Below are 26152 nucleotides of genomic sequence, written 5' to 3' on the forward strand. Positions count from 1 at the left end.
GTGTGTGAGTGTGTGAGTGTGTGTGTGTGTGTGTATGTGTTAGAGAGACAGAGATAGGGAGAAAAAGCATGTGTGGCTCTCTGGGACAGAGCCAGGGAAAAGCTCACACTGGATTCCTGTCCTCTGAATCCAACATTCCTCTGCCTTTGTCACTCTGGGTAATTCTTTTCACTTCTTTGAGACTCAGTTTGCTTATCTGTAAATTGGGCTTAGATCAAGCCGCCACAGGGGGCTGTTATGAGAACTGAACGTGATGAGAAATGCAGAGCACATTGTGCTTATGAAAGTTTTATTTTTATATCACTTTCCATGGGAATAGTGGCTTCCAGGTTCTGTGTGACCTGTGTGACAGTGTGTGTGTGTAAATGTATGCACACATCATGTGTGCATGTGTGTATCTTAGCCTGGAAGAGTATTCAAGAGCTCTGGCTCTGCACTTTGTGTGGGTTCAAATCTGGTCCTGTTATCATGTGGTACTGGGCAAGTTGCTTAGCCTCTCTGCCTCGTATTCTCATCTGTAAAACAGGAACAACGATAATACTCACACCATACACTATTGTGTAGATTCATTGAGTTTATACACATTGCTTGGCATAAAAGGAGCAATTTCACAAAGGCTTACTACTCTTAGCATTATTATCCAACCCCACAGGAGGGCCTACCCCAACCAACAGAGCCCAACCCTTTGGAAGCCAGGCTGTGGGAGGTAATAATAACCCTTATCCTTTCTCTCTCAGGGGACTGAACAAACTAGAGGTCACAGAGGACCCCAGGGCCCCTTTGACCTCTGGGGGTGTTCCCTAGGGTCAGGAGAGGAGAAATTTGCTTTGTGCTGTAGTGCCCTCTGTTGGGAGATCCAAGCTCAGCACCATGGACAGAGGGAGGCTGGGGGCAGACAGCCACACCGCCAGCCGCCAGCCGCCAGCCACAGGGAGGTCCAGGGCTCCCACTCTGCCGGTGCCCCTGGAAGAGGCATGTCCCACTGTGACTCACGGATCTCGGTGCCAAGACTGCAGAGTGGAGGCCCCGCTGCAGGTGGCCCATCCATTAGGAGACAGGAGCCGAGAGACGTCAAGCGAATTAAAAGCCTGTGGCTGCCCTGAGTGACTTTTCCCTTGGCTAAGTCACCCTGTGCCCTCCCTCTGCTCATCACGCCTCTCAGTGTCGTGGGTATACCTTTCTCTGGGGCAAGAGAATAGCATCCAAAGCTGTGTTTTGTGAAACAGGAGCTGAAGGAGTGTGTGCCCCCAGGAAAGGGTGTGCAGAGGTAGCAGAATTACCATGAACAATTGCCATATGGTAGTAAACACGCGCTTCACAGTCGAGCCCCTTAACTGTGCGCCTGGGTGGGATGTCCTTTATCTGAATGTGTGATCGAGGGGGCTGTTGACTCTCTGAAAAGGTTCACGGCCACAGGATTCATGCTAGCACTAGTCAGGTGCTGTCTTTGTTCAGTCGCTCGGTCGTATCTGACTGTTTGTGACCCCATGGACTGCAGCACGCCAGGCTTCCCTGTCCTTCACTATCTCCTAGAGTTTGCTCAAACTCACGTCCATTGAGTGGGTGATGCCGTCCAACCATCTCGTCCTCTGTCGTCCCCTTCTCCTCCTGCCCTCAATCTTTCCCAGCATCAGAGTCTTTTCCAATGAGTCTTCTTCAGGTGCTAGCCCTGTGCTGAGAGCTGAGGAATGGAATGAATATAACACAGTGCCCTGCCCTCATTCATTCATTCATTCATCCACCCAACAAGTATTTGTTGAGGGCCTACTATGTGCCAGGCATTGGCTAGGAAGACCGATAATCTTAATTATTCCCAGGTGGCGCTGTGGTAAAGAGTCAGCCTGCCAATGCAGAAGATGAAAGAGACATTGGTTCCATCTCTGGGTCAAGAAGAACCCCTAGAGTAAGAAATGGCAACCCACTCCAGTATTCTTGCTTGGAAAATTCCATGGACAGAGGAGCCTGGTGGGCTACAGTTCATGGGGTTGCAAAGCCTGAGCAGCTGAGCACACACAGGGTGGTGTTAAAAGAGAGATTCAGAAGGTTGGGGATGAAGAAGGGTTAGCTGAGGTCTCCAATCCCCCACCTGACTCCCCAGCTCAAGCTTTGGCGCTAGGGGGCAACCTTTTCGATATCACACCTCCCTTTCTCCTTGCTGGCTTCTCACCAGATGTCATTTGCAGCTGACTGACACCTTTGCAGTGCTCCTGCGGAGGTCTTTTTCTCAGCTGGTATGGAACTGGACTGGGAGGAAGTGTCACCAAGGAGGGTCCTGAAATCCCACAGATTCCTGGCTCTAATGGCAGACAATAGGGCTTCCGTGAGTACAGTCAGTAAGCCTCGCCTCTGCAGGGCTTCATCTGGCAAACTCTTGCCTGTCCACTGCACTCAGATTTGCAGCTGGGCCTACAGAGCAGGAATGCCCACGCAGGGATACCTGGCATTTACCTGAAGAACTCAGACCAACATGGGGGTCTTCCCAGCTGGATGCTGCCCCCCAGCCAGGAAGGCCCTTCCACAGGGGAGCTTAGCACCTACAATGGATCTGGATTCTGTTGGCCTTTTTCTGGGCAGAACTGGGGAGGGGGTGGGGCAGAGAAGAGGCAGTCAAGGACTGCACCTCATGGCATGGCTGGGGCAGCCCAGAAAGAAGGTTCAGGGGCAGAGGTGACCTCAAGCTGACCCTCAGCAGCTGGGACAAGGCGGGACCTAGGTGGGTGGGGGTGAGAGGGAGCAAAGAACAGCCAGGCAAGGGGAGAAGAAAGGGCCTAAGACGCCAGTGTTCAAGCCATATCCAGCCCAATCAGCCCGGCAGCCAATTAGTCTGATTCAAAAAAAACCCCACGTAGGGACAAACGGTAATCAAACACCTATTTATAAGGGTTTATTACGATCATCATTATTATTTTACCAAGAGGATCATTCTAAAGCCTGTCAGGTGAATGTACGCTTTCAGATCTTCATAAATGCAAATCCCTCCTTCCCCAGGGGTGGAGGGTGTGGGCTGCAGCCCCAGGAAGTGCCTTGGTGAGGCTTGTAGAGGGCATGTGGAGGGACCAGCTCCCTGCCCTGGGGCATCGCTGCACAGGGCTCTACCCACAGCTCACTGCACTCCCAACACACCGTCAAAGGGCTGCTGGAGATGGAACTGGCTTCATACCCGTTGTCCACCTAGGTAAACAGACTCACGGTCTGATACGGCAACCTGGCAGAGATAGAGAGGCTGGGAATTCACCACAGAATGCCGGGAGTACAATTCCATGCTGTAAGCTCCCCCATCTAACCTCACCCCCTACCACTCTGACCTCTCCCAGGACTGGGACTTCTCCCCTCTCAGGAGACCACAAGACCACAACCAGGCCTGAGGCTCAATAGCTGGGGCGTACCCATGTGTGTGTGTGAGAGCATGTGTGTGCGTGTGCATGTGTATGCATGTGAGCATGTGTGTGTGCACGTGAGCACATGTATGTGCACGTGAACATGTGTGTATGTGCTCGTGTGTGTGCACGTGAGCGTGTGTGCGTGTGAGCATGTGTGCACGTGAGCATGTGTGCGTGTGAGCATGTGTGTGTGCACGTGAGCATGTGTGCGTGCACGTGCGCATGTGTGTGTGCGTGAGCATGTGTGTGTGTGTGTGTAGTGGGAGGAAAAGGGTAGATACAAGTCCCAAACCCCCATTTTCAGGCCCAGGGAGAAAAGAAATGAGGTCTGCCAAAAAGGTGAAACTGGTCTCTGCCAGGAGGAAACACCTTCCTTACCCACTTCTGGCTGGATCCAAGAAAGTGGCTCTTCTCGAAAGAAAGGACAAAACGCACCCCAATCCACGAGTGCCTGGGGGGAGGGCAGCCATCATTCGGGAAGTTTCCGAACACCCGATGCCCCTCACCCTTAGTTAATAGGTGGCGGCGAGACCAGTACTCCGGGCCACACCCTGCCTGCTCGACTCCCCGGACCGACGGCCTCTCTCTCAAGGGGCAGGCGGCCTCGCTCTCCAACCTGGGGACGAGCGCGGGGAGGGTGTCCCGGGATGGGACTCGGTGGAGCAGGATCGGACGGAGCTTGGTCTGGAGGGCAGGGCACTCAGTCAGCTCGGGGAGGGTTACCGAGCGACCGGGGCTGCGAGCGCGTAGAGTGAGGAGGGGAGCCTGGGGAGAGGGGGTGGGCGACCTGGAGGAGGCGAGGGGGGCGGGAGATGGGGAGCTCGCCTTGTCCCTGCAATAAATCGGCTTAGTGGCCGAGAGCCGAACGGCCCAGAAAGGATTAAAGAGAAGTCTGTATAATACAGCCGAGAGCGCGGCGAGGGGAGGGCAGGAGGGCGGGGGGCGGGGAGAGGGGGAGAGGGGGAGGGGCGGAGGGCGGGCGCGGGGAGGGGGCGCTCGCGCAGCCGGGAGAGGCGGGCGCCAGGCAGAGAGAGCGCGGTTCGGCTGCAAACTCCGGCGCTGCCGCCTAGCTGACTCCGGGCAGCGCTGGGCACCGCGCGCTGCCGGGGAGCCGAGAGCCGCGGCGCGCCCGAGGTCGTCCCGAGAGCAGGGGTCGCGGCGTCCCGCAGAGCCCGAGCCGAGCCCGGCGCCCCGGCGGCCCAGCCGCGGCGGCATGGGGGCGCCCCCGCGGCGCCCCACGCGGCCCGCCACCGTCTCGGCCGGAGGCCGGAGGCAGGAGCGCGCCTGAGCCCATGGCGAGGGGCCCCGCCGCTGCCGCCGCCGCCGCCGCCGCCGCCGCCGCCACCGCCCCGCCAGCGCCGCCAGCTCCCGGGCACCATGCGAGCCGCCCCGAGCCTCCGCGGCTGCGTGTGCCTGCTGCTCGCCGCGATCCTGGACCGGGCGCGGGGTGAGTGCGAGGGCGCCGGCCGGAGCCGGGGCCCGGGGCGCGCGGGGGCGGGCAGCGGGGGAGGGCGCCGGCCAGGGGCTCCCCGGGGACGCTTCGGGTCTGAAACCCGCGCTCGGCGCAGGGGCTGCAGAGCTGGTGGGTTTGACGAGGGAGGGTGGACGTCTCCTCTGGAGAGAACGCTCGCGGGTCTGTGCCAGGGTGTGTGCGCGCGTGTGTGTATGAGCGTGTGTCTTTGTGGCGTCCGTGTGAGGGTGTCCGGGAAGGCGCTGTGCGTGGAGAGGGTGCCGAAGTGTATCTGGAGATGTGAGTGTGTGTGATGGTGTGTGAGCGAGCGAGTGTCTGGAGGGGTGTTTGAGTGTCTGTGTCAATTACACAGAAAAGGTGTGTGTGTGAGAGAGAAGGAGTGTGAGCCAGAGTATTTGGGGGTGTGAGCGGGCGCCCAGCTTCTCGGTGAGGGTGTGAAGTGGGTGAGCCTGTGTCATCGTATGTGGGAGCGTGTTGAAGGGTGGGTGAGTGTGTGAGGTGTGGCGTGGCACGCGTGTCCCAAGTGTACGGGTCTCTTTAGGGATACATGGCAGCGGGTGACTGTATTTCCATGGGGGGGCGGGGCGCGTGTGCAGAGGAGGCGGGATATGACCCTCTGGCCAGACTGTACATTTCTCGGATGTGGAGGTGCAGGCGCGCGGGCCAAGAGTGTGTGAGCGTGCTGTGGAGCGTGTGGATCCAGTGTGGAGGGAGGCACCGACGCGTCCGGGGACGGGGGAGGTGTGAGCCGCGGTGTGTGTGTGTCCCGCATGGACTTGGTCCCGATTGGGCTAAACCCGTTGGAAGGAGGGTTCCCGGAGCGAGTGACCGGTGCCTCCGCGGCTCCAGGGTCCAGGGTTCGCGGAAGCCTCGGGGCCTCCCGGCCGGCGCCGCCACCTGGCGGGTCTAGAGTGCTGCGGCCGCCCAACCTGGCGACCCGGCGCCTTTCGGGCAGAGCCAACGCGTCCGCTCAGAGCCGGCGGGAGCGAGGCTGCACCGGCGGAGAGCGGTGGCCCAGAGACTGGAGGTCCGCGCCCGCGGTTCGCCCCAAGCCTAGTCCCGAACCTGGACTCCCAGAACCAGGGCGTCTGGAGTCACATCCAGGCTCTGCCGCGGAGGGGCGGGGGATGCGCGCTGCCCAAAAGTAGCCGTTATGACCGGTGGGGTCTCAGCCCCCAGCCCAGCGGGTGATGGATATGGGAGGATCTGTTCTTTTCCGTGTGCCTTGCACTCCCGGGAGGTGCCAAGCCGGACTCTGAGAATGCCTGCCAGCAAGCTGTGCGCCCTAAAATAACCCCACCCTCTTCCACCCCGAGGTCCTTATAGAGTGCTTGATCCGCTGACGGGAGAAACTGCAGGATTTGAGCCTGAATGGTGGTCCTGCTGGCAGAGGAGGGGGAGGGGTCGGCGTAAATCAGGAGGAGTGCAAGCCCCGTACTTGGTCTGCCTACCCTTGGAACAACAGACTTTCCAAAGTGCATGGAAATCCGCTCCTTCCCCTCCAACTTCGAGGCGATGGCTCCCTCCCTCGGAAGCCTCCGGAGGGAAAGGTTATATGGGGGCGGGGACGGGGTGGTGCCCGGGTGCCAGAGCCACGGCGAGGACGCTGGGCTTTGTCGAAAGGCACTCGGAGCCTCACCTGGACACCGCAGGGAGCGGGGGTGGGGTGGGGTGGGGTTGGTTAGAGGGTGGGGGCAGGAGTGGGGCACCCCTTTCTCCAGATACGCAGAACCGTAAAGACTGGTCAGGGGTAAGGATGGCGACTAGAAGCAGAAGGGTTTAGTGGGGAAAGCCCGCTGCGTCAGGATCCCACCGCGCGAGTTCCCAGAACCTGCGAGCCGCGGTTCTTGGGGCTGCGGAGACCTGAGCGGGTGTACTGGCTCCTCCGCCCGCCGCCCACCTCTGCAGCTGGCAGGAGGCTGGGGCGAGCGCCTCTGGGCGAAGGGAGCCGGCCTGGCCTCTGAGCTCCGCTGCCCGGCGAGAGGGGAGAGCGCCGACTCGGATCGCAGACGGGCAACTTTCCGAGCGTGGGGCGCGGGCGGAGCCATCCCTTCGCTGCAGAGGAGATGATGAGAGCGCGCGGGGCGCGATCAGTCCTTTGGTTCTCGGAGTCAGCGCCCGCCCACGGCGGGGGTACCAGAAGGGTTGGTACGCGCTGTAACAGGCCGTCTGGCCGGAGGAGGGCGCCCTTCCAGGACGTGACGGAGAGCCGCGCACCTGGCCCTTGGCAGGGCCGGGCCGCCTGCCAGCGCCTGCGTCGGAGGACGGGCGGGCGCGGAGGGTAGGGTCCAGGGCAAGCACTCGGAGACACGCCTGCCCAGTGCGGGGGCGACGGCGGTCACCGCTAGGGAAGGCACGGCTGTGCGCCGGGGCCGGTGCTGCACCGACAGCTCGCGGCGCACAGGGACTCCACTTTGGAGAGGTGGGCCTGCGCCTCGGGAGGGGAAGGCAGCCGGCGGTACACAGGACCGGCCGGGCTGAGGGCTCCTGCCCCTGCCCACCACTCCCCGATATCTGCCTTTCCAAGAGGAAGAACCCACACGGATTCTAACTCCTCAGACCCCGTTTAACCTGGCCTGGGCACTTCTGGGAGGGCAATCCAGCACTCGTGCCCGGGCGCTGGCCCAGGATACAGAGGGCCCCGGGGACTGGGAGCGCAGGGAGGACAGCGGTTCATAGACCTGCCTCCGAAGGGCAGCGGGGGGCAGGCCGAGGTAGGTAGGGCGCGCTAGAGGCCCCAGCCCTTCCACTTCCACTGGACGCCCTTCCACTTCTCTCTCGGCAGCAGCGTGTCAAGGGCTAGGTGGGATGCGGGGGCTGAGCGGCTGGGCCGGAGCTGCCGCCGCACCGGGACTGCGGGGGCTGCGCGCGCGCAAGCTGGTGTGACGCCTTCGTATATTTATCCGCTTCGCCATCTCCACCCCACGCCCGGCGGGCACCACTGGACCGCTGCCTGGCGCTCGGCGGGGAGTTAAGGGCCCGGCCTGGACTAGGTCGCTCCGCCCCTCCTCGCCCTGCCGCCCCGCCCCCAGCCGTAAGCCCCACCCCTTCCCTCTCAAGATGCAAACTGAAATTTCTCCTGAGAGGCTGAAGGAGTTCTTGCTTTTTAAGTGGAGAGAATGTTCGAGCTGGAAGCGACCTCCGAGATCACTTACTGCGGTGGTTCTGAAACGAGTAATTTTTAGCAGGAGAACCCTTTTAGAGTAGGAACTGATTACGGCCCCCTAAAATCCTAATGCCTTGGGCAAGATGGTAAGCGCCAAAGGACAGCGGCCCTGATGGAAGCAGTTAATGAGACCCAGCATCGAGCGATCTTTCCTCAACAGTCCCCTTAAACAATCTTAAGATTGCTGCTCTTCTAATCTCAGAGCTGGGTTTCTGTTTTTTTTCAATAGCCAAGATTACATGGATCAGCTGCTGTGTGGCCAGCACGCGCTGGCTGCTTCGCGGTGCTCATGCAGGGCAAGATGGGTTTAAGCGCCTCTTTTCACAGATTAGGAAACTGAGGCCCAGAATTTCAAAGTTTGCTCGTGACAGGCTGTCAGTGTCTTCCAGGTCTCGCCTGGTCCGGCCCCTGGCTCCCTCTTTCCTTCCAGTGTTCCTTGGACAGGGCGTGTGGGCAAGGGCTGGCAAGGTGCCATGGTGCGTTAGATCCGCCTGCCCACCCCAGCTTGTCAGAACATTGTCTCACACAGACCTGATCTTGCTACCGTTGGGGGCTGGGGGAGGGGTGGGGGAGGAGACGAGGAGACTTGTTGCGGTTCCTGGGTGTTAGCAGTTCTGACTTCAAAACCAAACGAGGGCTGAGCAAAGAGGAGGCTGGTTGGTTCTGTTCACTGGGTTTCCTGGGACCCAGGGAGGCATCTAACCTGGCTTACCGCCCTGTCCACCTCTACTCCATCCCCGGGCCACTTGAAATCCATCCATTCAGCCCTGACTGTGCAGCTCTGGGCCGTATGTGCTTTGTTCTTCTTATCTTCGTTAATCCTTGTAACCATCCTGAGAGTTAAGGTTATTTTCCAGATGAGGAAGCTGAGGTTCAGAGAGGTTAAGTGGTTTGTCCGAGGTCACCCAGTCAGTACGTGGCAAGCTGAGATTCAGACCCAGGACCGTCTGTCTCTTTCCCCCTGGGCTCTGCTGCCTCCTGTGAGAATGGGTCCCGGTCACTTCCTCAGCTCCAGCCACATGGACAGTTGCCATGTGTCCAGTGCCCTGTCTGGCTGCCTTTCTCCTTCCCAAACCCCACTGAAGTCAAATTATCCAGTGTGTTCATCTGCACAGATGGGAGAGGGGACACCCCTCAAAGCCCTTGTCATCATCAAGAGAATGAGTGGGCATCTGTTGTGGGCAGGGTGCATCTGAAAAGAGAAAGACCTATGACCGTGACCATCGTTCCAGTGGGGTGAGAGGTCAGGCCCGAACCCGTAAAGATAAAAGACAATCCAAGTGGAAATCTGTTGATACCTGCAGGATGCCAAGTGGATTGACGTCTCCCAGAGGAGGTTTGTGGGGGTAGAGTGATTTCTTTGGGGGTGTTAGGGGAAGGCTTCAAAGGGGAGGGAGGACTTGAACTAGACCTTGAAGCAAAGGGAGGAGGTTAATAGGCCAAGGGCTCATGTCCCAGGGAGGGAACCCAGGTGAGCCAAGAGCCAGAGGCAGGATTGTGCTTGGTGGGGCCAGCTCAACCTCAAGGCTGTTACTTCTTGAGTCTAATTGAGGACAGGGAGAAAGAAGACTGATATTACTGGTAGCTTCCATTTATCGCACACCTATTAGATGTTCCTTATGCATTAAATGCCCTCAACAATTCATGAGGCAGTCTCAGTAGGCGTGTTTTACAGATGAGGACAAGAGCCCCCAGGATACCCCCCAGCGCCCTCTTGCCATCTCTCTCTCCCTCTCTCTTTCCCTTCCTCTCTTCCCACTTCCTTCTTTTCTTTCTCAAACAATGAATGAGGCTCAACATCTTGTATCAGGGTAAGAACTGGGAGTTTCAAACCCAGGTCTAAAGCAATCCAAGGACAATGCTGCTTCCAGAGGACAGGGGAAACTTTATTTTTTCATCACAGAAGGAGGAATGCAGCAGCCTCTACCCTTCGCAAGAGGAGGCAAAGTCCCCCATTTTAAACAATGAATGTCAGTCCAAGTGAAACGTGTGATACCTCCTAAGAAGTATCTGTCCTCAGGATGAAGTTTCCGGGAAGGAATCAGGGGGATGAGACCCTGGAGCCCACCTTTACACTCGCAGTAGGGTTCCCTAGCAGAGTGGGCTCAGGACCTACTGGCCAAGACTCCATGGATGCAGCAAACGAGTACAACGTGCATGGAGCTAGAGGTGCGCAGAGTAGCAGCCCAAAGGAGTGGGAAGGACACTGACACCCAGGAAGGGAGCCTGGGGTTTGTGGATCCGCCGGCCATTCCCACACCTCCTGGCAACACACCAGAGTTGCTTTGGGAGAGTATGCGCCCCCTCTCGTTTGCACGCCATCTTGGTAGGTGACGCAATCAGCCGTGGCCCCACTAAGGCGAGTCCGTCTGACACACGATCCCTAGAATCTGGATACTGAGCAGACGAAGGCTGAAACCCATCGGAAGGTCCCCCTGATCAACAGGAGCCCCAGAGACACTGCACTTCTCTGGTTTCCCAAGGCTAATGACGACGGGATCTTCCTCCCAGGGTGCTATGAGCAGGACGCAATGAGTCATGACACACAGAGCTCTTAGCTCGATCCTGGGGGCTCAGATGACTGTCATCAGCGTTAACTGTGATTATGCCAGAGCTGCTCTGGCTCTAGTGAAGCGGGCTCCTGACACCTGCGGCTCCAGCTTGTTCCTGCATTCCATGACTTTCCCCATAATGTTCCACCAGTTACTTTTTTGTTTTTTTGGCTTGGGTTATCTGGAGTTGATTTCTGCCCTTTATAAGAAAAGGACCCCGCTTGATACCCTCCCTAGGCATGATAAGCCTTAGAGTTGCTGATTAGCTGGGCTTGGTAACTCCTGGAGGATGGTTCAGTTTGCTGAATGGGGGTGATCAATTCCCCTACCTGCTCCCTGACTTCCCCTGGAGTTCTGAGGCAGTGTCCCCTGCCCACACCCACATGAGTGCACTTAAGACTCAAGACGCAAGTTGTTGCTCCCAGTGGAATGTGGGAGAGGCAGTTTCACTGTGACCCTCCCATCCCCTAACCTAGTAAAAAGTTCTGCAAAAGCAGAGACCTGTCCGGTTCTTCTCACTATTGAATCTTCCTCACAAACACACGATGGATACTTAATAAAGGCTGGTTGTGTGGATGAATAAGGCATCCTTGGCCTTTGGACATGTCCTGGTGCTGGGGCACGTGGGGAGGGTTTGGGTATGTTGCTTTCTACAGAAAGTGTATGCAAAGGCTTATGGCTTGTGGAATTCAGGCTGGATTCACAGATGAACTTCCTGTTGGTAAAGTTCTGCTCCTGGAACTGCCTTCTGTCTTTCTTGAAGACTCTCAGATAATCAATGTGATGGAGACTCTGATTCCAGACATCCTGACTATGCCTGCTGGCGGTACTTGAGCATTGACGAGATGCTCTGACCCCCATCCTTCCATTCAGATCTCATGTCAGATGTGAAGGAGGCTACTCTTGTGCCCATTGAACCAACTAGGGAAACTGAGCCTCAGGAAAATGAAAAGACGGTGGTAGGAAGTAGCTGGACTGGAATCCGGGTTTGTGGCTGCAGACTCAGCCTTCTTCCCTCCCCAATCCATTGTGGTGCTTCCTTCAGCCCTCAGGGGTCTGCAATGAAACAGGCCAGCTCCGCATGAGCCCATAGGCCCCTAAACTAACCAGAGAGCTTGCACCGTGAGCTGGGTGCTGACGTAGCCACTTTGCTGATGTGACTCCTTCATCCTCCACCGCTATCCACGGGGAGGACACTGACGGAGCTGTGCTCACACCGCATGGGGCCCGGAGCTCGCTGTCTCTCCACCCTGTGGACCTGGCCTGCCCAGAGATGTCTTCCCCTCCTCCCCTACTTCCACCCTTTCTTGGCTCAAAGAGCAGACACCTGCCCTCAGCCGGTACAGCCCTGACTCCACATAAACCTCCCTCCCAGGCTCTGCTTGCCCACTTCTCGCCCTCCACAGCCCTGCCAGCCCCTGCCAGCAGAGGCCACCTGTGCCTGCTGGCAGCGGTACTTTGGGCAACACATTGTTTAAATAACTCTCCTCTGGGGCTGGACCTGGTCACAGGCTCGACTCCCTATTGAACAGAGAGCTGTTGAGGGCAGGCATCCCTGTCCCACTGGCTCTGGCATGAAGCCTGGCTCCGAGCAGATGTGGCTTCAAGATGTGTTTGTTGAATGACTCACTGATGGACTGAATGAATGATGTCTCCCCTGAGCCTGGGGTTTGGTCCAGATGCTGAGCCTGGGGCCTGTTTCCTGGCCCTGCTCAGTCACCTCTAGAAGTCCCTTCTGGTGTGAGAATGTGTCTACTGTCCAGCTCTGCCCGCCATAGCTCACCCTGGCATCATGGCTGGTGTCTGGGGGATGAGCCAACAGTGGAGGGGGAAGACCAAAGGGCTTCCTGTTCCTTCTGGGTTCTCCTTGGTTGGAGGGGCTGTTCTTCATTGCTGGTGGGTGGGAGGTTGGGGGAAGGAAAGCAATGGTAACTGTTATGTGGCAAGCCCCATACTAGCTGTGTGCACACACAGTCATAGGAAATACTCCCAGAAACTCCCATTTGGGAGTTAACAGTCTCCTATTTTACAGAAGAGCAATGCAACTTGGAAAGATTATGTGATCTGCCTAAGGTCCCACTGCAAGTGGGGGGCAGAGCTGGATTCTTAAGCCAGGCGTTGATTTACACATCTCCCCCAAAGCCCAAGTTGGTCTTACTGGTAGCTTGCAGCTGACCACGGCGATTTACACCGTGGAGGTGGGCAAGCCCTGCAGCTTAGTGCTCTCCCCAGCCCAGAGCTGGCTGCTAAGCATTTCCCAGCCTGCCCCGGGCCTGCCCACCCTTCCCCAATCCCTGTCTCTGTGTGGTCCAGATACTTTGGTTTCCATCTGAACTGGGTGCAAAGCCTGGCCTGGCCACTCCCTCGCAGAGTAGACACTTGGGCAAATCAGTGCCTCTCTAGGTCACGGTGTCCCCATCTTTTGAAGATAGAGTGTAGCGTGGAGACGAATGGAACGACCCAGGAAAGCAGGCGTGTGATGGGCCCTCGGTCACCGGCCAGTCCCTTTCTCCTGGCCCCCAGGCTGGAGTCAGACGGCCACGGGGTCACTCTGAAAGGCTGGGGAAGCTCCTGTTTTCTCCTTCCTGTCCTGGAAGCTGCCTTTGCAGCCACGTCAAGGGATCCAGTCACTTCTGTTCATTGAGCAGCTGTCCCAGCCTTGTTCTGGATCAGCAGAGATATCCCCTAAGGAGTTCTGGCTGTTGGCAAACCCCATAGAGCATGGGCTCATTTGAGAATGATGAAAGATTATCTCTAATAAATGGCCGGTACTAGGGCACCGAGAGTAAACCCTTGGAAACTAAGGGGAGTGGCCCCGGAAGGCTCTGCGGGATTGGAACAAGCTTGACGGGTGGGGAGGGAACCCCAGGCCGGGTGGAGGGGCAGAGGTGTGTGCAAGGCCTGGAGAAGGGAACGAGCACCCTGTTGGGCTGGGAGGCTGGGAGGCAGCTGGCCTCGCTTGAGCAGAAGGTGCTTGTTGAGAAGCTGGAAATGAGGTTAGAGCTGTTGGCAGAGGCCTGAGAGCTGGAGCGAGGGGTCTGGACTTGAGCCCAGGGGCTACGGGGGGCAGTTGAAGAAAAATGAGTGACATTCTCAGAGCAGGACTCTAGGAAGATTAATTTGGCTTTTCTGGGCCACCTGAAGCTGGACATCCTTTGGAATGCCTTTGTGTTATAAATGATGGCTCTGGGGTACCCAAAGAGACAATGGCCTCGAGGCAGAAATGCCATCGTTTGGACATTGTTCACCTCTCCCAGTGTCCACACCTGGCAAGGTGGGAAGACAAGGCCTCTGCCTAGAATATGACTGTTCCAGCTTCGGCTTGAGCCAAGAGCGGCAGGGACGGCTTTTCCTGGGGAGAAGCTTCTAGATGCCCAGCAGGCGTGAGCTCTGCGGTCTGGCACGGGTTCAGATCCCATCTCCCCCATGCATCCAGTGTGTGAACTCAGAGAGCCTCTCTGTTGCTTCCAGCCTTGACTTCTCCAACTGAACAGGTGGCTCATCGTGGCGGCTTTGCGGGGTGCGGGCTGCTAGGAAGGGGACATTTACATAATTTGGGGAGGATCTGTATACAGGGTACCGAGCACAGAGTAGGCATGTGAAAAGCCGTTGCTGTTGTTATAATGATGTTTGGAACGTCCACAGGTTTGAAGAGGAAGAAGCATTTATAAGCCCCAGTGCCCAGGAGGAGGGGTACGTTGTAGGTTTCCCACACAGAGTCCTAAGCGAGTTCTTGGGTTTAGGACTGCAGAGCACCGGGCCAGGAGGGAACTGGAGAATTAAATGCACTGTCTCCGGTCTCCCATTTTAAAGCTGAGAAAACTGAGGCCAGAGAGGACCTCACACTGTGCATGACGTGTGTGTGTGTGCATGTGAGTGTGTGTGAGTGTGTGAGTGCGTGTGTGTGTGTGCCTGTATGAGTGTGTGTGTGTGAGTGCCTGTGAGTGCCTGTGTGCGTGCGTGTGTGTGAGTGCGTGAGTGTGGGTGAGTGCATGTGTGTGAGAGTGTGTGTGTGTGAGTGTGTGTGTGTGTGTGTAGGCGGGATGGGGAGGTAGTGCTGGAAGCCAGGTCTTCTCCCTGGAGGTCCTAGGGGCGATCCTGGGGGCTCAATTGGGCAGACCCTCCACCTCAGAGCCTTGCGTAGGGAGCATCGGGGTCCCCAGGCTTGAGTGCGGATCTTGGCGGCACTCCAGCGGGGAGCACCCACCAGCCTCCGACATCACAGGAGCGGCTCGGGAGTCACCAGGGAGAGAGACAGCTGAGCCACTGGGCTTTTTTGTTGCTTTGCCAAGCTGTTCCTTCTGCCCTTTTGTTTCTCTTTCTACAGAGACACTCAGCGCGCCTCCGACGGGGCTGTTTGTCACCAATCACTGGCGCGTCCATTATCCTCCCGGCTCCTTAATGCTGCCCCAAAGGAAGGCGTCCATCGCCGGCTGCCCTGGCGTCATGCAGGGCTGGGCGGGGGAGGCAGCCCTGGCAGGGTGGAGACAGAGGCTGGCATGGCCAGAGGGTGGGTGGCAGTTGTGTCTCGAGCTGGTGCTCACTGCCCGAGTGTGCAGGTTTTTGTCAAGTGGGTATTCAGGCCACACAATAACCCAAGGCCAGGTGCCTGGTTCTACAGAAGCAGGTGATACATTGCTAATTGTCACCAGGCACCTAATGTCCCAGGCAGGGGCTAGGGAGTGAGGTGGGGGTGGCGGAAGCAACCACATCATAAAGACTTCTTTGTTTGCTCGGGCAGCAGAGAAGTGGGCCTGAGCTCAGCTTGGAGAGGAAAAGGCACCATCAGAAGGCGAATTCCTAGGGCCTGTGGCCTGACTGTGGAGCCTGGTGGGAGGAGAGGGGCAAGCAACCTGGTGGGGGAGGAATAAGGTTACTTGGCTTCCCAGGTGGCTCGGTGATAGACAGTCTGCCTGTCAATGCTGGAGACGCAAGAGACACGGGTTCGATCCCTGGGTCGGGAAGATCCCTGAGTAGGAAATGGCAACCCACACCAGTGTTTTGACCTGGAGAATCCCGTGGACAGAGGAGCCCGGCGGGCTACAGTCCAAAGGGTAGCAGAGAGTCGGACACAACTGAGCGACTGAGCATCACAAACAAGGAAGAGCTGGTGGTTTCTGGGACAGTCCGAACGCAGAGAGCAAAGTGCTGTTGCAAGAAGCAGGGCAGCTCGTTCGTTCATTCTCTGGCTCACCCACCGGTGCTCTGCTGCTGGCAGTCAAGCATCGTGCTGTTCTAGAGATCCGGACGAGAAGGAATAGACGAATTCTCGCCCTCGTGGGGCTTGCGGAGCTGTGTTCAACATGGAGCCATGTGTGACAACCCACATTTACATTAAAACGCAGCAGTGTCTTGGCTTTTGTTTAACCGAATTAAAACACATTTTAATTCTTCCGCCACATTTCAAAGGCGCAACAGCCACACGTGGCTGGTGGCTCTTGCGTTGGAAAGCACAGATGTGGATAAGATGCCTCCATCATTGCGTGAGGCTCCGCTGGACATCACGGGTCTAGGGGAGTGTCCCTCCCACTGCCAGTAAGTGACAGGAATCCCAGAGGGGGAGGGTCTTCCCGCTTCCTTCCCCATGCCATCTTCCTCCTTGTGCCGAGGAGAAAGCCTCAGGCTGATGCCGTCAAGCTCTGACACCCTCTTGCTTGCTAATCTCATTTTCCAACAAAACAGGTGTGGGGCAGCACGCCTGCAGTGAGCCAGAGGAAGTCAAAGTTTTAATAACAGTGTTTTGTTTTCATTATGATTCTTTTCCAGTCATCCTCTGTTTAAGGCAAGTGAGACTGGTTTGCCATTTGGGGCAGTGATTTAAATTCTCTTTCCCTTTTTAAAAATGGCTTATTTAAGTTTTTTTAAAAAAAGAGTCAAGTTTAAGAAAAATGTTAAGTGCATCGTGGAGCAGGTGGCACGCGAACGTGGCCAATCTGGGAGGTGTGAACGTCTGCGGTTGGGAAACCGCGGCTCCGATGGGATGACACAGGCTTTGGAGGCAGACACAGGAGGGCTGGGGCTTCGGTGCCGCTGTTGGTAAGCTCTGTAATTTGGGGACAATTTATTTCCCTCCTTATCAACCAGGTTCCAGAAGGAAACACCAAGCTCAGCCTGGGGGGTCCGTGGAGGGCTTCTTTAAAGGACTACCAGGTTCAATCCCTGGGTCGGGAACATCCCCTGGAGGAGGGCATGGCAACCCCCTCCAGTTCCTGCCTGGAGAATCCCATGGACGGAGGAGTTTGGCGGGCACAGTCCATGGGATCCCAAAGAGTCTGGGACAGAGCTGAGCGACTAACACTTTCACTTTTCGCTGGCTTTGGGGTTTAGTGGGGGCACAGGGGATGGGGCAGCCCTTTGGGCCAGGATCAGTGGGGAGTTTCTACCGCCCGCAGACTGGAAAGAGGGCTGAGAGGAGAGGGCTGCAGGCAGGCCTGGGGCCCCGGGTGGAGGGATGCAGTCAACTCCTGGGGACCTGGCCGGCAGCTGGAGGAAGAGACACCCCAATTTCATCCTCCTCCTGCCTTTGGGTCTCTTGCTAGTGCTGCACATGGACGAAACTCAATTGCATGGATGCCCACGCAATTGGGCCGCCAGGCGCAGGATAGGTGGAGAAGGGGAGGGAGTGACCTGGGGAGCAGATAGCTGAGACCTAGCACCATCCTGCCCAACCTCAGTGTTCCGGTCTAGAAAACCGGGTTGTACGATGTGCCAGCTGAGTTGCTGACACGATGGAAGGAGACAGCGTGCCGTGCTCATAAGTGATCGGTCGCTTCTTACACTAATAACAATTGCAGTAATAAAATGCCTGCCCTTATGCCCCATCCTGTGCTGGACGCTGGATTTTCCTGAGCCAAAATGTAGCTCATGGGTCTGGGGCTTTAGAAATGGGGAACTGGCCTCCCAAGGGCACGGGAACTTGAAGGGACAGGTAACTTTGGGGGAGCACTGCACTCTGTCGAGAGGGAGCGCCCGCACCCCTCCGCTGCCGCTGACGTGTCATCTCTGCCCCAGACTCTTTGACGTCCCCACGCCTCCCTGTCCGCTGGCCCATCTCGCTGATTGATCGCTCCGCCCCAGGGCACACCGATGCCTCGCTCCCCAGTCTATTTTCCACCCTATTTCCCACGACGAGGTTCTTTCTCCTCAGATCCATTTAGGTCATCTTTCTTGCCATCCCCACCGGCTCTTACTATGTGTGGTTCGGTCCACATTTGTCCCGAACGGCCGCAGAGCTCCTTCCTTGCAAGGGTAAGGCGGGTGTTCTTCACCTCTGAGCTAGTCTTCCCGGAGGCTGCTCCTAGCCCTGCAGGTGGGGGAGGAGGGAATTGGCAGTAAGTTAGCCCTTTGGATCACCAGACCATTTATCCCTCACCTGAAAGCTAACCGTGCCAATTCCCTATTTAGAGGGATCTTCTCAGCGAGTAGCTGGAGTTTCAGGGGTGGCTGGCTTCTAAATGGAGCGACCATTTCTTGGGAAAACTTCCACCGACAGTCCCTTTGGCTTGCTGCTCCTGAATTGGCTCAGGGTACTCTCCTCGGGTCCCTCTGTTTTCCTTTGTCCGGCGCATTTTTTCCATCCACCTTGACTGTTCAAATTGACTTTGACGAGGACTAATTTTGCCAGTTGAAATTCGAGACTCTTCGACATCCGGTGCGTTGCTGAAATTGCCGTGACAAATATCAGCAGCGATTTCTTCCCTGGCTTATTCTCCGAGGTGCTCCGGCCAAGACCGAGTGCCCCTGCCCCACGGCCACATGCCGTCTGCCCCCAGCCCGGCTGCTTACCCTGTCCCCGCGCAGGTCGGTCTCAGCCCTGCTACTGACTCAATGGCAGTGTGACCCTTTGAGAGCGGAGGGTCGGTGGCTCACTGGGGATCAATATTCCTTAGGGAAATCTCCACCAACCGTCCCCTTGGGTCTCAGTGTCCCGTCGGTTGAGGTGACATCCCTTCCATCTACCTGACTGTTCACTTTACCTTAGAAGAGGTTCATTTCCAGTCGAACATGGAGCCTGGTCCTGCAGGCTGGACCTCTGTGTGCGGGCTGCGGGGTGTCCATCCACCCACCCACCCATCGCAGTGCCAGGGGCCGCCCCCGGCTGGGGCCTGGGTCTCAGGGGGAGCTGTGTCACCTGCCGTGCTCACGTCCCGGGTGGTGGAGTGTGGCTCTGCACCATCCCGGGGGTGCACTGCAGACGCTGCCAGACCCCAGTCACCACCTTCATGACTTTATCTCCATCCCACCCAGGTCTTTTCTTACATCACGATCGTCTTAAAATCAAACTTAAATCGATTCCCTCTTTTTGTCGCTGGTACGAAGGAGTAATGTATAGGCCTGTGGCGCTGAGTACATCTTTTTTCTTAATCCGTATTAAAATGAATTTTTAAAAAGGCTTCCCTGTTCCATGTGACCTCATCCCGTGGGTGAGAATGGAGAACACTGGCTCGGTGGGAAGGAGACCAGCCTCAGAACGACGAGCCCCAGGATCTGGTCTCAGCTCCTCCGTCAGCTGGCACCATCACTTGCTCCCCTCCCCGTCTAACCTCAGGTCCGCAAAGCAAAGGACTGAGTCTGGGTGGCCCAGTTCCAAGATTCTCTGGTGAGTAATAAGGTTGGGACGGAGAGTCCTGTCTAGGTCCAAAATACTTCCTTTAAGTCATGTTTGCGGACTTCTCTCATAATCCACTCATTAAGACTCTGCCTTACAATGCTGGGGACGAGGGTTCGGTCCCTGGTCTGGGAACTAAGATCTCACGTTCTGTGGAGCAAAGTCCATGCACCACAACAAAAGACCCCACATGCCACAGCAGCTGCCTGCCACAACAAAGACTTCATGCAGCCAAATACATAAAAAAATTTTTTTTAAAAAAGACATATTTGATGCCCCCGTTCCCACCCTGGGATGAAGCGTCCTGCCTCCAGGGGTGTTGCTGAGAGCAGCTGCGTCGGTGGTGAGGGTGCGCCCACAGCCACTTGCCTCTTGATGCACCTCATTTTGGTTCCATTCAGCAGCTGTTTTCTGAGCACCAGCCCTGAGCTGTGGCCTGTGCCAGGGCTGGCACCGAGGTACCAGCGAGACCTCCAGAAGTCCACAGTCCCCCGGGGCAGAGGAGCAGGCACAGAAGTAAATTACTGATTAATATTGTAGGCTCTGAAATGGCTCCCAAGTCCTTACGGGACGGCAGCAGAGGGGACGACTAGTCTGCCAGAGGCGCTGGGCAAAGTCAGAGAGGCTCAGCCACTTGCTCGGGTTGCACAGCTACTAGGTGGCTGAGCTCTGAACTCAGGGGGTCTCACGCTTTACCTGCCTTCTGCCCTCTCTGCCCGCGTGCTTCTCTGCCAGAGACCCCTTCCAACCTGACCTTTGGTGATTCTGGGTCTCTCTGCACCTCCCCTCCTGATCCCACTTGCCTCTGGGGGAGGGGGTCAGGGGCTCGGCAGCAGCCCGAGGTGGCCATGGACCCCCTGCCTGGGCAGTCACTGGGTGGCAGCCGGCTCTGCCCTGTTGCCTCCGGCCTTGTTATTATTATTATTATTTCTTTCCAGCATGCTGCTAAAAGCTTCCCGCAGAGATCACACAAACCCAGCTCTTTAAAATTTAAAGGGCTTTACTTAAACAACGTTATTTCCCTCAGAAAAAAGACAGGAGAGGTATTTGCAGTGGATAAATTTAGTGCCGTGTGTGGGTCTGAGCAGATGAGTGTGGGGTTCGGTGGGTGTGGAGGTGGCCAGGGAGATGCTCCTGGCAAGGGGAGCGGCTGTGGCTTGTCACCCCTCCCTCTCGTCCCCACAAGAGCGCGACCTCAGAGGGGACCTGTTGTGCCCAGGGTTCTGGGGAGCACTGGGTGCCACTTGTGGGGAACCGCTGGGGGCAGGGGGATGTGAAGCCTGCCTCACAGGACCTTAGCCGGAAAGGCCGGGTGCCCCTAGCTGCGCCCCAGGGCCTTCGCAAGGGCCAGAGCCTCTGCAGGAGCCTGCCTCCTTCCCTGGACTAAGACCTGCTCATCGTTCTGGTCTCAGCTTAGACGCCGCTAATTTATTCCACAAGCATTTCCTGTGCACCTACTATGCTCACAGCGCCCAGGGGCACAGCTGGCACCGTGACTCAGCTCCATGCTCCCTGTCCCTGGCGTGGTTCTGGCACAGAGCGGGCATCAGTAAGTGTTTATGGAACTGATAAGAGCCTGTGTGCATGCTGTGGGACCTGGCGGAAGGATGGAGTTGCCTCTCCAGAGCTTAGAGCCGCATGAGAGTCATATTGGGTTGGCCAAAAAGTTTGTTCGCCACCCCCCCCACCCCCGCCCAAATCTCGAACATCTTGTGGAACATTCAAACTTTTTGGCCAACCCCAGTAACAAAAGACATTTTGAACTCTGAATGAACCTATCGGGGCTGGCAGATTTACATTGACTCAAGGAAGAAAAGGAAAATTCCTTCCTTCTTTCGTTGGCCATATATCCATCCATCCCTCCCTCCAGCCATTCATTCATCTGACAAATTGGACACTTACTTTGTTCCAGATGGTGTGCTAGGCACTGGAGATATGGTGCTGAACAGAAAAAACAAAAACAAAAAAAAGCCTGCCCTCCTGGAGCTTACCTCCCAGGCTGTATGACCAGAGAGACAGGATATACATGAGCACACGGAAAGAGGAAGCGATAACTGCGCTGGGGAACAGGGCTGGGGTGATGGCCAAGTGCAGATGTGTGCGGTCGGGGAGGGGCCCTCTTACTGAGCATCCGCCGCGTCTCCGACGCTTGCAGCCCTGGCTGCAAGCAAGTGAAGAAGCATAGTCACTGGCATGATAAGTGTCAGGATGGTGAGAGCCGATGTGGCTGGAAGTGACTAGTACAGTTGCACCATTAGTGAGGCTTCCGATGAAGCTCTCAGACGTGAGCTGGGCCTTGAAGGATTCAGTGTAGGCAGGATGGGCCGACCCATGGTTCTCAAACTGTGCTCCTTGGAGCCCCGGTTTCCCATGGAGGCGCCCTGCACCACTTCTGGCGGCCAAAGCATCAGGCAAAACAATAGCTGAGGGGGGAGTCCTCATCCCCAGATTGAGCCAGGAGTCCGCGTCGCCTCTTTAACAGACGGGCTTCAGCTCTACTCTGAATGAAAGACTTTGAAAACGAGTGTGTTGGCCTCCTGTTAGAAGAGTTTTCTGTTTAGGTTCAACCCTCATTTCGTGTGGGGAAACGGAAGCCCAGAGGGGCCCGTGACTGGTACCAGGCCTCCAGCGGGAGGGGGCCGTTTCTGGGGGAAAGTCTCCGCCTGCTGCCGCTTTCCAAGCTGAAAGCGAGGCCTGTGAGAAAGCCCCCTCCCCAACCCCGGCCCTGGACCAGACCCTTGGCCGCTGCTCCCAGCTTGTCCTGTTCCAACCCCCAGCCAGCCCCAGGCTTCACTCTGTAAACCGTTCTCCTCTGCCTGCCCAGCAGATCTGCCCCGCCCCCATGGGAGCCTGGAATTAGACAAAATATTTTATGATCCTACGCTTCGTTATGCTTTATTAAAAGCGCCCGTACTGGCTTCTGCTGGCGCATCTGCCAGGCCCAGTCTTGGGGCTTCCTCCCCCAACCCCCCCGCCCCGGCCACCATCTCTCATTGCTGGTGGGGGGGCCGACAGCTGCCACCCGACCCCCACCACCTCCCCTCACAGAGCAGGGCCCCAGCCTGGCTGACTTGTTCATGAGACAGAGCAGAAACCTGCCGGTCAAGGCAGACCTGGGCATTTAGAGAGACAGCGATAATTCTGAGTGTTCGCACACATAAGCCCATCTGGTCCTGTAGCCATACCCCCTCCCCCACTGGAGGGGACTGATTCAGAGAGGAGGAGGAGGAGTCCAGAGTTAGAGTCACCTGGTCCCGCCTTCTTGATCCCCTCCACGTGACCGTGCAGATCCAAGATCAGGCTGACGCCCCGCCCCAGACCGGTTGTCGCATCCTCCAGTGGCCAGAGGGAAGGCCCTGCACTTTCTCTTCAGCTGTCAGTTTCAATCTGGGAGCCAGGAGGGAAACCCTGGCATGCAGACATGCCTGGCACAGAAGGAGCTGTCCGCGTTCCTCCTGGTGGGACGTGCTGTGCCCTACTGGGGGCTCGGGGGAGGGCTGGGAACGCGTGGCCCACCTGGGTCTCACTGACAGCCGAGTCACAGCTGAGTGTGGCACTGGGGACAAGGCGTGTGACTGCTCTGAGCCTCCGTTTCTCATCCGGCGCCCAGGAGACACTGAATGCACAGTCGCCGTGGTTGTTGAGTCCCTCGGTCGTATCAAGTCTTTGCAACCCCGTGGACTGCAGCACGCAGGGCTTCCCTGTCCTCCACCATCTCCCGGAGCTTGTTCAAATTCATGTCTGTTGAGTCGGTGATGCCAGCCAACCATCTCACCCTCTGTCGTCCCCTTCTCCTCCTGCTTTCGATCTTTCTCAGCATCAGGGTCTTTTCTAATGAGTCAGCTTCACATCAGGTGGCCAAAGCATTGGAGGTTCAGTTTCCTAATCAGTCCTTCCAATGAATTTTAAGGATTGATTTCCTTTAGGATTGACTGGTTTGATCTCCTTGCAGTAGAGACAGCGGAAATGCTTTTTTAATAGGATTCCCCACTAAAGGAGAGAGGACATTTAATCAGCTCTTCATTTAAGGGGAGAGGAAAGTGATAACCTTGCTTATTTTTATCAACATTATTATTATTATTGGCTAATGTTAGTGGAGAACTTGTTATTCACTTATCAGATAGTTACTGATCTCCTGTCTGCCCAGGGAGAGTGAAAATGTTAGTTGCTTGGTCATGTCGGACTCTTTACAACCCCATGGACTATAACCCACCAGCCTCCTCTGTCTATGGAATTCTCCAGGCAAGAATACAGGAGTGAGTTGCCATTCCCTTCTCCAGGGGATCTTCCCAACCCAGCGGTCGAGCCTAGGTCTCCTGCATTGCAAGCAGATTCTTTACTGTCTGAGCCACCAGGGTGCCCAGGGAGATGATACCAAACAGGACAGTCAAGTGCTTAGGCCTCACGGGACTGACATTCTGATGGATGAGACAGAAATAAACAAGTAGGTAAGTAGCCTAACTCTGGATGGTACTATCCTGCGAGGGGAATTCAGGGCTCTGGGATAGTCCAGGGCTTAGGACAGACCAGTGTCTCTAGACTGTGTGGTTCAGGAAGGCTTCTTGGAGGAGGTGCCTTTTGAGCAGAAAAGGGAGAACAAAAGAAGCAGGGAAAGCCTGGCTGAGCTCCTGACGTTCACCCTAGTCAGCTTCGGCTTTGGTGTCCCAAACCAGGCTGCATATTGTAGCTAACGTCTTCTTCTTCTTATTATTATTATTCAGTTCAGTTCAGTTCATTTCAGTCTCTCAGTCATGTCCAGCTCTTTGTGACCGCATGGACTGCAGCACGCCAGGGCTCCTTGTCCATCACCAACTCCTGGAACTTACTCAAATTCATGTCCATCGAGTCGGTGGACATCCAATCATCTCATCCTCGGTTGTCCCCTTCTCCTCCCACCTTCAGTCTTTCCCAGCATCAGGATCTTTTCAAATAAGTCAGTTCTTCGCATCAGGTGGCCAAAGTATTGGAGTTTCAGCTTCAGCATCAGTCCTTCCAATGAATATTCAGGACTGATTTCCTTTAGGATGGCCTGGTTGGATCTCCTTGCAGTCCAAGGGACCCTCAAGAATCTTCTCCAACACCACAGTTCAAAAGCACCAATTCTTTGGCACTCAGCTTTCTTTATGGTCCAGTTCTCACACCCATACATGACTATTGGAAAAACCATAGCCTTGAGTAGATGGACCTTTGTTAGCAAAGTAATGTCTCTGTTTTTTAGTGTGCTGTCTAGGGTATTGGAGTATAATTGGTTTACAATGTGTTTCTGTAGCTGACTCCCGTATTGGGATCTTCCCTGGAGCCTGCTCCCAGCACTGGGAATGACCACCTGCCCATTCCCTGACACCATGGCGACAGCACCCCCTCCAGGCCCAGAACAAAGGCCCCAAGGAAGCAGGAGGCAGGGACTGTGTGAGGTACATTCTTGCTGTTGTTGTTCAGTCGCTAACTCACGTCCAACTCTTTGCGACCCCATGGACTGCAGCATGCCGGGCTTCCCTGTCCTTCACTATCTCCCAGAGTTTGCTCAAACTTATGTTCACTATGTTTATCTGACCATGTCATCCTCTGTCGCCCCCTTCTCCTCCTGCCCTCAATCTTTCCCAGCATCAGGGTCTTTTCCAGTGAGCCGGCTCTTCGCATCAGGTGGCCAAAGTATTGGAGCTTCAGCTTCAGCATCAGTTCTTCCAGTGACTATTCAGGGTGGATTTCCTTTAGGATTGACATTCTTGACCTGACCTTTAACTCTTGTAGATCCCTAGGAGGTGGGTCCTGTGACTTTCTGCATTTTGCAGACAAGGAGCCTGGGACCTAGAGGTGAAAATCTCAGAGCTGATGTGACTAGGGGCTGGCAGTCGAACCGCGGTCTGACTCAGTCCCTTCTGAATTAGTCTCCGCCCCGTGCTCCCTGGCTTGTATCTGTATGTCCAGTGGGAGGACAAGGAGAGGGGAGAAGCCCACCTTTTCTTGTTCCACCTTGAACCCCCCAGGGTGCCTCTGACCTGGGGCTGGAGTCCCGAGCAGTGGGGGTGAGTGGCCGGGTGGCAGGCAGCCCGTGGAGTATTGATGGCCCTCAAAGTTGGCAGGCACAGGAAGGCAGAAAGGTATTAATTAGCAGTTATTCCCCGGCAGCGAGGAGATGGATAGAGATAAAGGTGGCGGCCTGCGCATCCGTTTTGTAGCAGCCAAAAAGCAACAGTAAATCAGTGCTATGAATCGATGCTGCAAGTAGGAGGTATGTTTTATTTATTTATTGGAGGTATGTTTTAATCTTATTGGCGGGATAGCATTACAGGGAGCGAGGCAGGAGGGCTCCTCACTGACGGAGCCTGGGTCAGGGAGGAGGGAGAGAGGGGACAGGGGCTTGGGCCAGTCCTTGGAGGACCCCGAGGGGGAACTTTGGCTGTCGGGATGGGAGGCAGGAGCGTGTGAGAGCTGGGAAGGCATCCTGGGCCGGCAGGGGGATCCCGCCGTCTTCCGAGGCCTCCACCACATGCCTAGGTCTGCAGTCCACCCCTCCATCCCTCCCATGAATGGGGGGCTCTGGGCTGGACATGCATTCAACTGCTGGGCACAAACGGGGTTCTCACTCAGGCACTGGCCCTCTCTGGGTTCTTGGCCTGGCCACACCCCTGCCCGTGGTAAAGGCTCAGAGGCTGAGGGATGAGGTGGTGGGTAGAGGGTAGGGTTTGGTGCCTCTGGACGGTGCGAGATCTGAGGGAGATGGGGGCATGGTCATGGCCTTTAGTCCTCCTCCCAGCAGCCACTGTGGTGGGTGTTTGGTCCCCATGCACCGAGGGGAACAGACATCGGAGTGAGGGACACGCTTGGGTGTGGCAGCGCCAGCATCCAGCATCATCTCTGACCAGCAAAAGCATCGATCACCCTCGGCAAAAGCCGCGGGAAAGCCTACAAGCTCCAGCCTCTGAGTGTGAGGAGGGGCTCAGAGACGGCCCCTTCTTCTTCCCGTTCCACTCC

At 56.4% G+C, this 26152-nt stretch overlaps 1 protein-coding gene across 1 annotated transcript in view; it reads left to right on the top strand.

Moving 5' to 3' along the window:
• Window positions 1-4757: 4757 nt before the first annotated feature.
• IGSF21 (immunoglobin superfamily member 21) overlaps window positions 4758-26152 on the top strand; it is a 277958-nt gene continuing 256563 nt past the window's right edge. Inside the window, exon 1 of the mRNA XM_070379196.1 lies at window positions 4758-4827. Within this exon, the coding sequence (XP_070235297.1) occupies window positions 4758-4827 (70 nt within the window). The remainder of the gene's footprint in view (window positions 4828-26152) is intronic.

This window comes from Bos mutus, chromosome 2 (assembly GCF_027580195.1).
Source record: "Bos mutus isolate GX-2022 chromosome 2, NWIPB_WYAK_1.1, whole genome shotgun sequence".
Taxonomy (NCBI): domain Eukaryota; kingdom Metazoa; phylum Chordata; class Mammalia; order Artiodactyla; family Bovidae; genus Bos; species Bos mutus.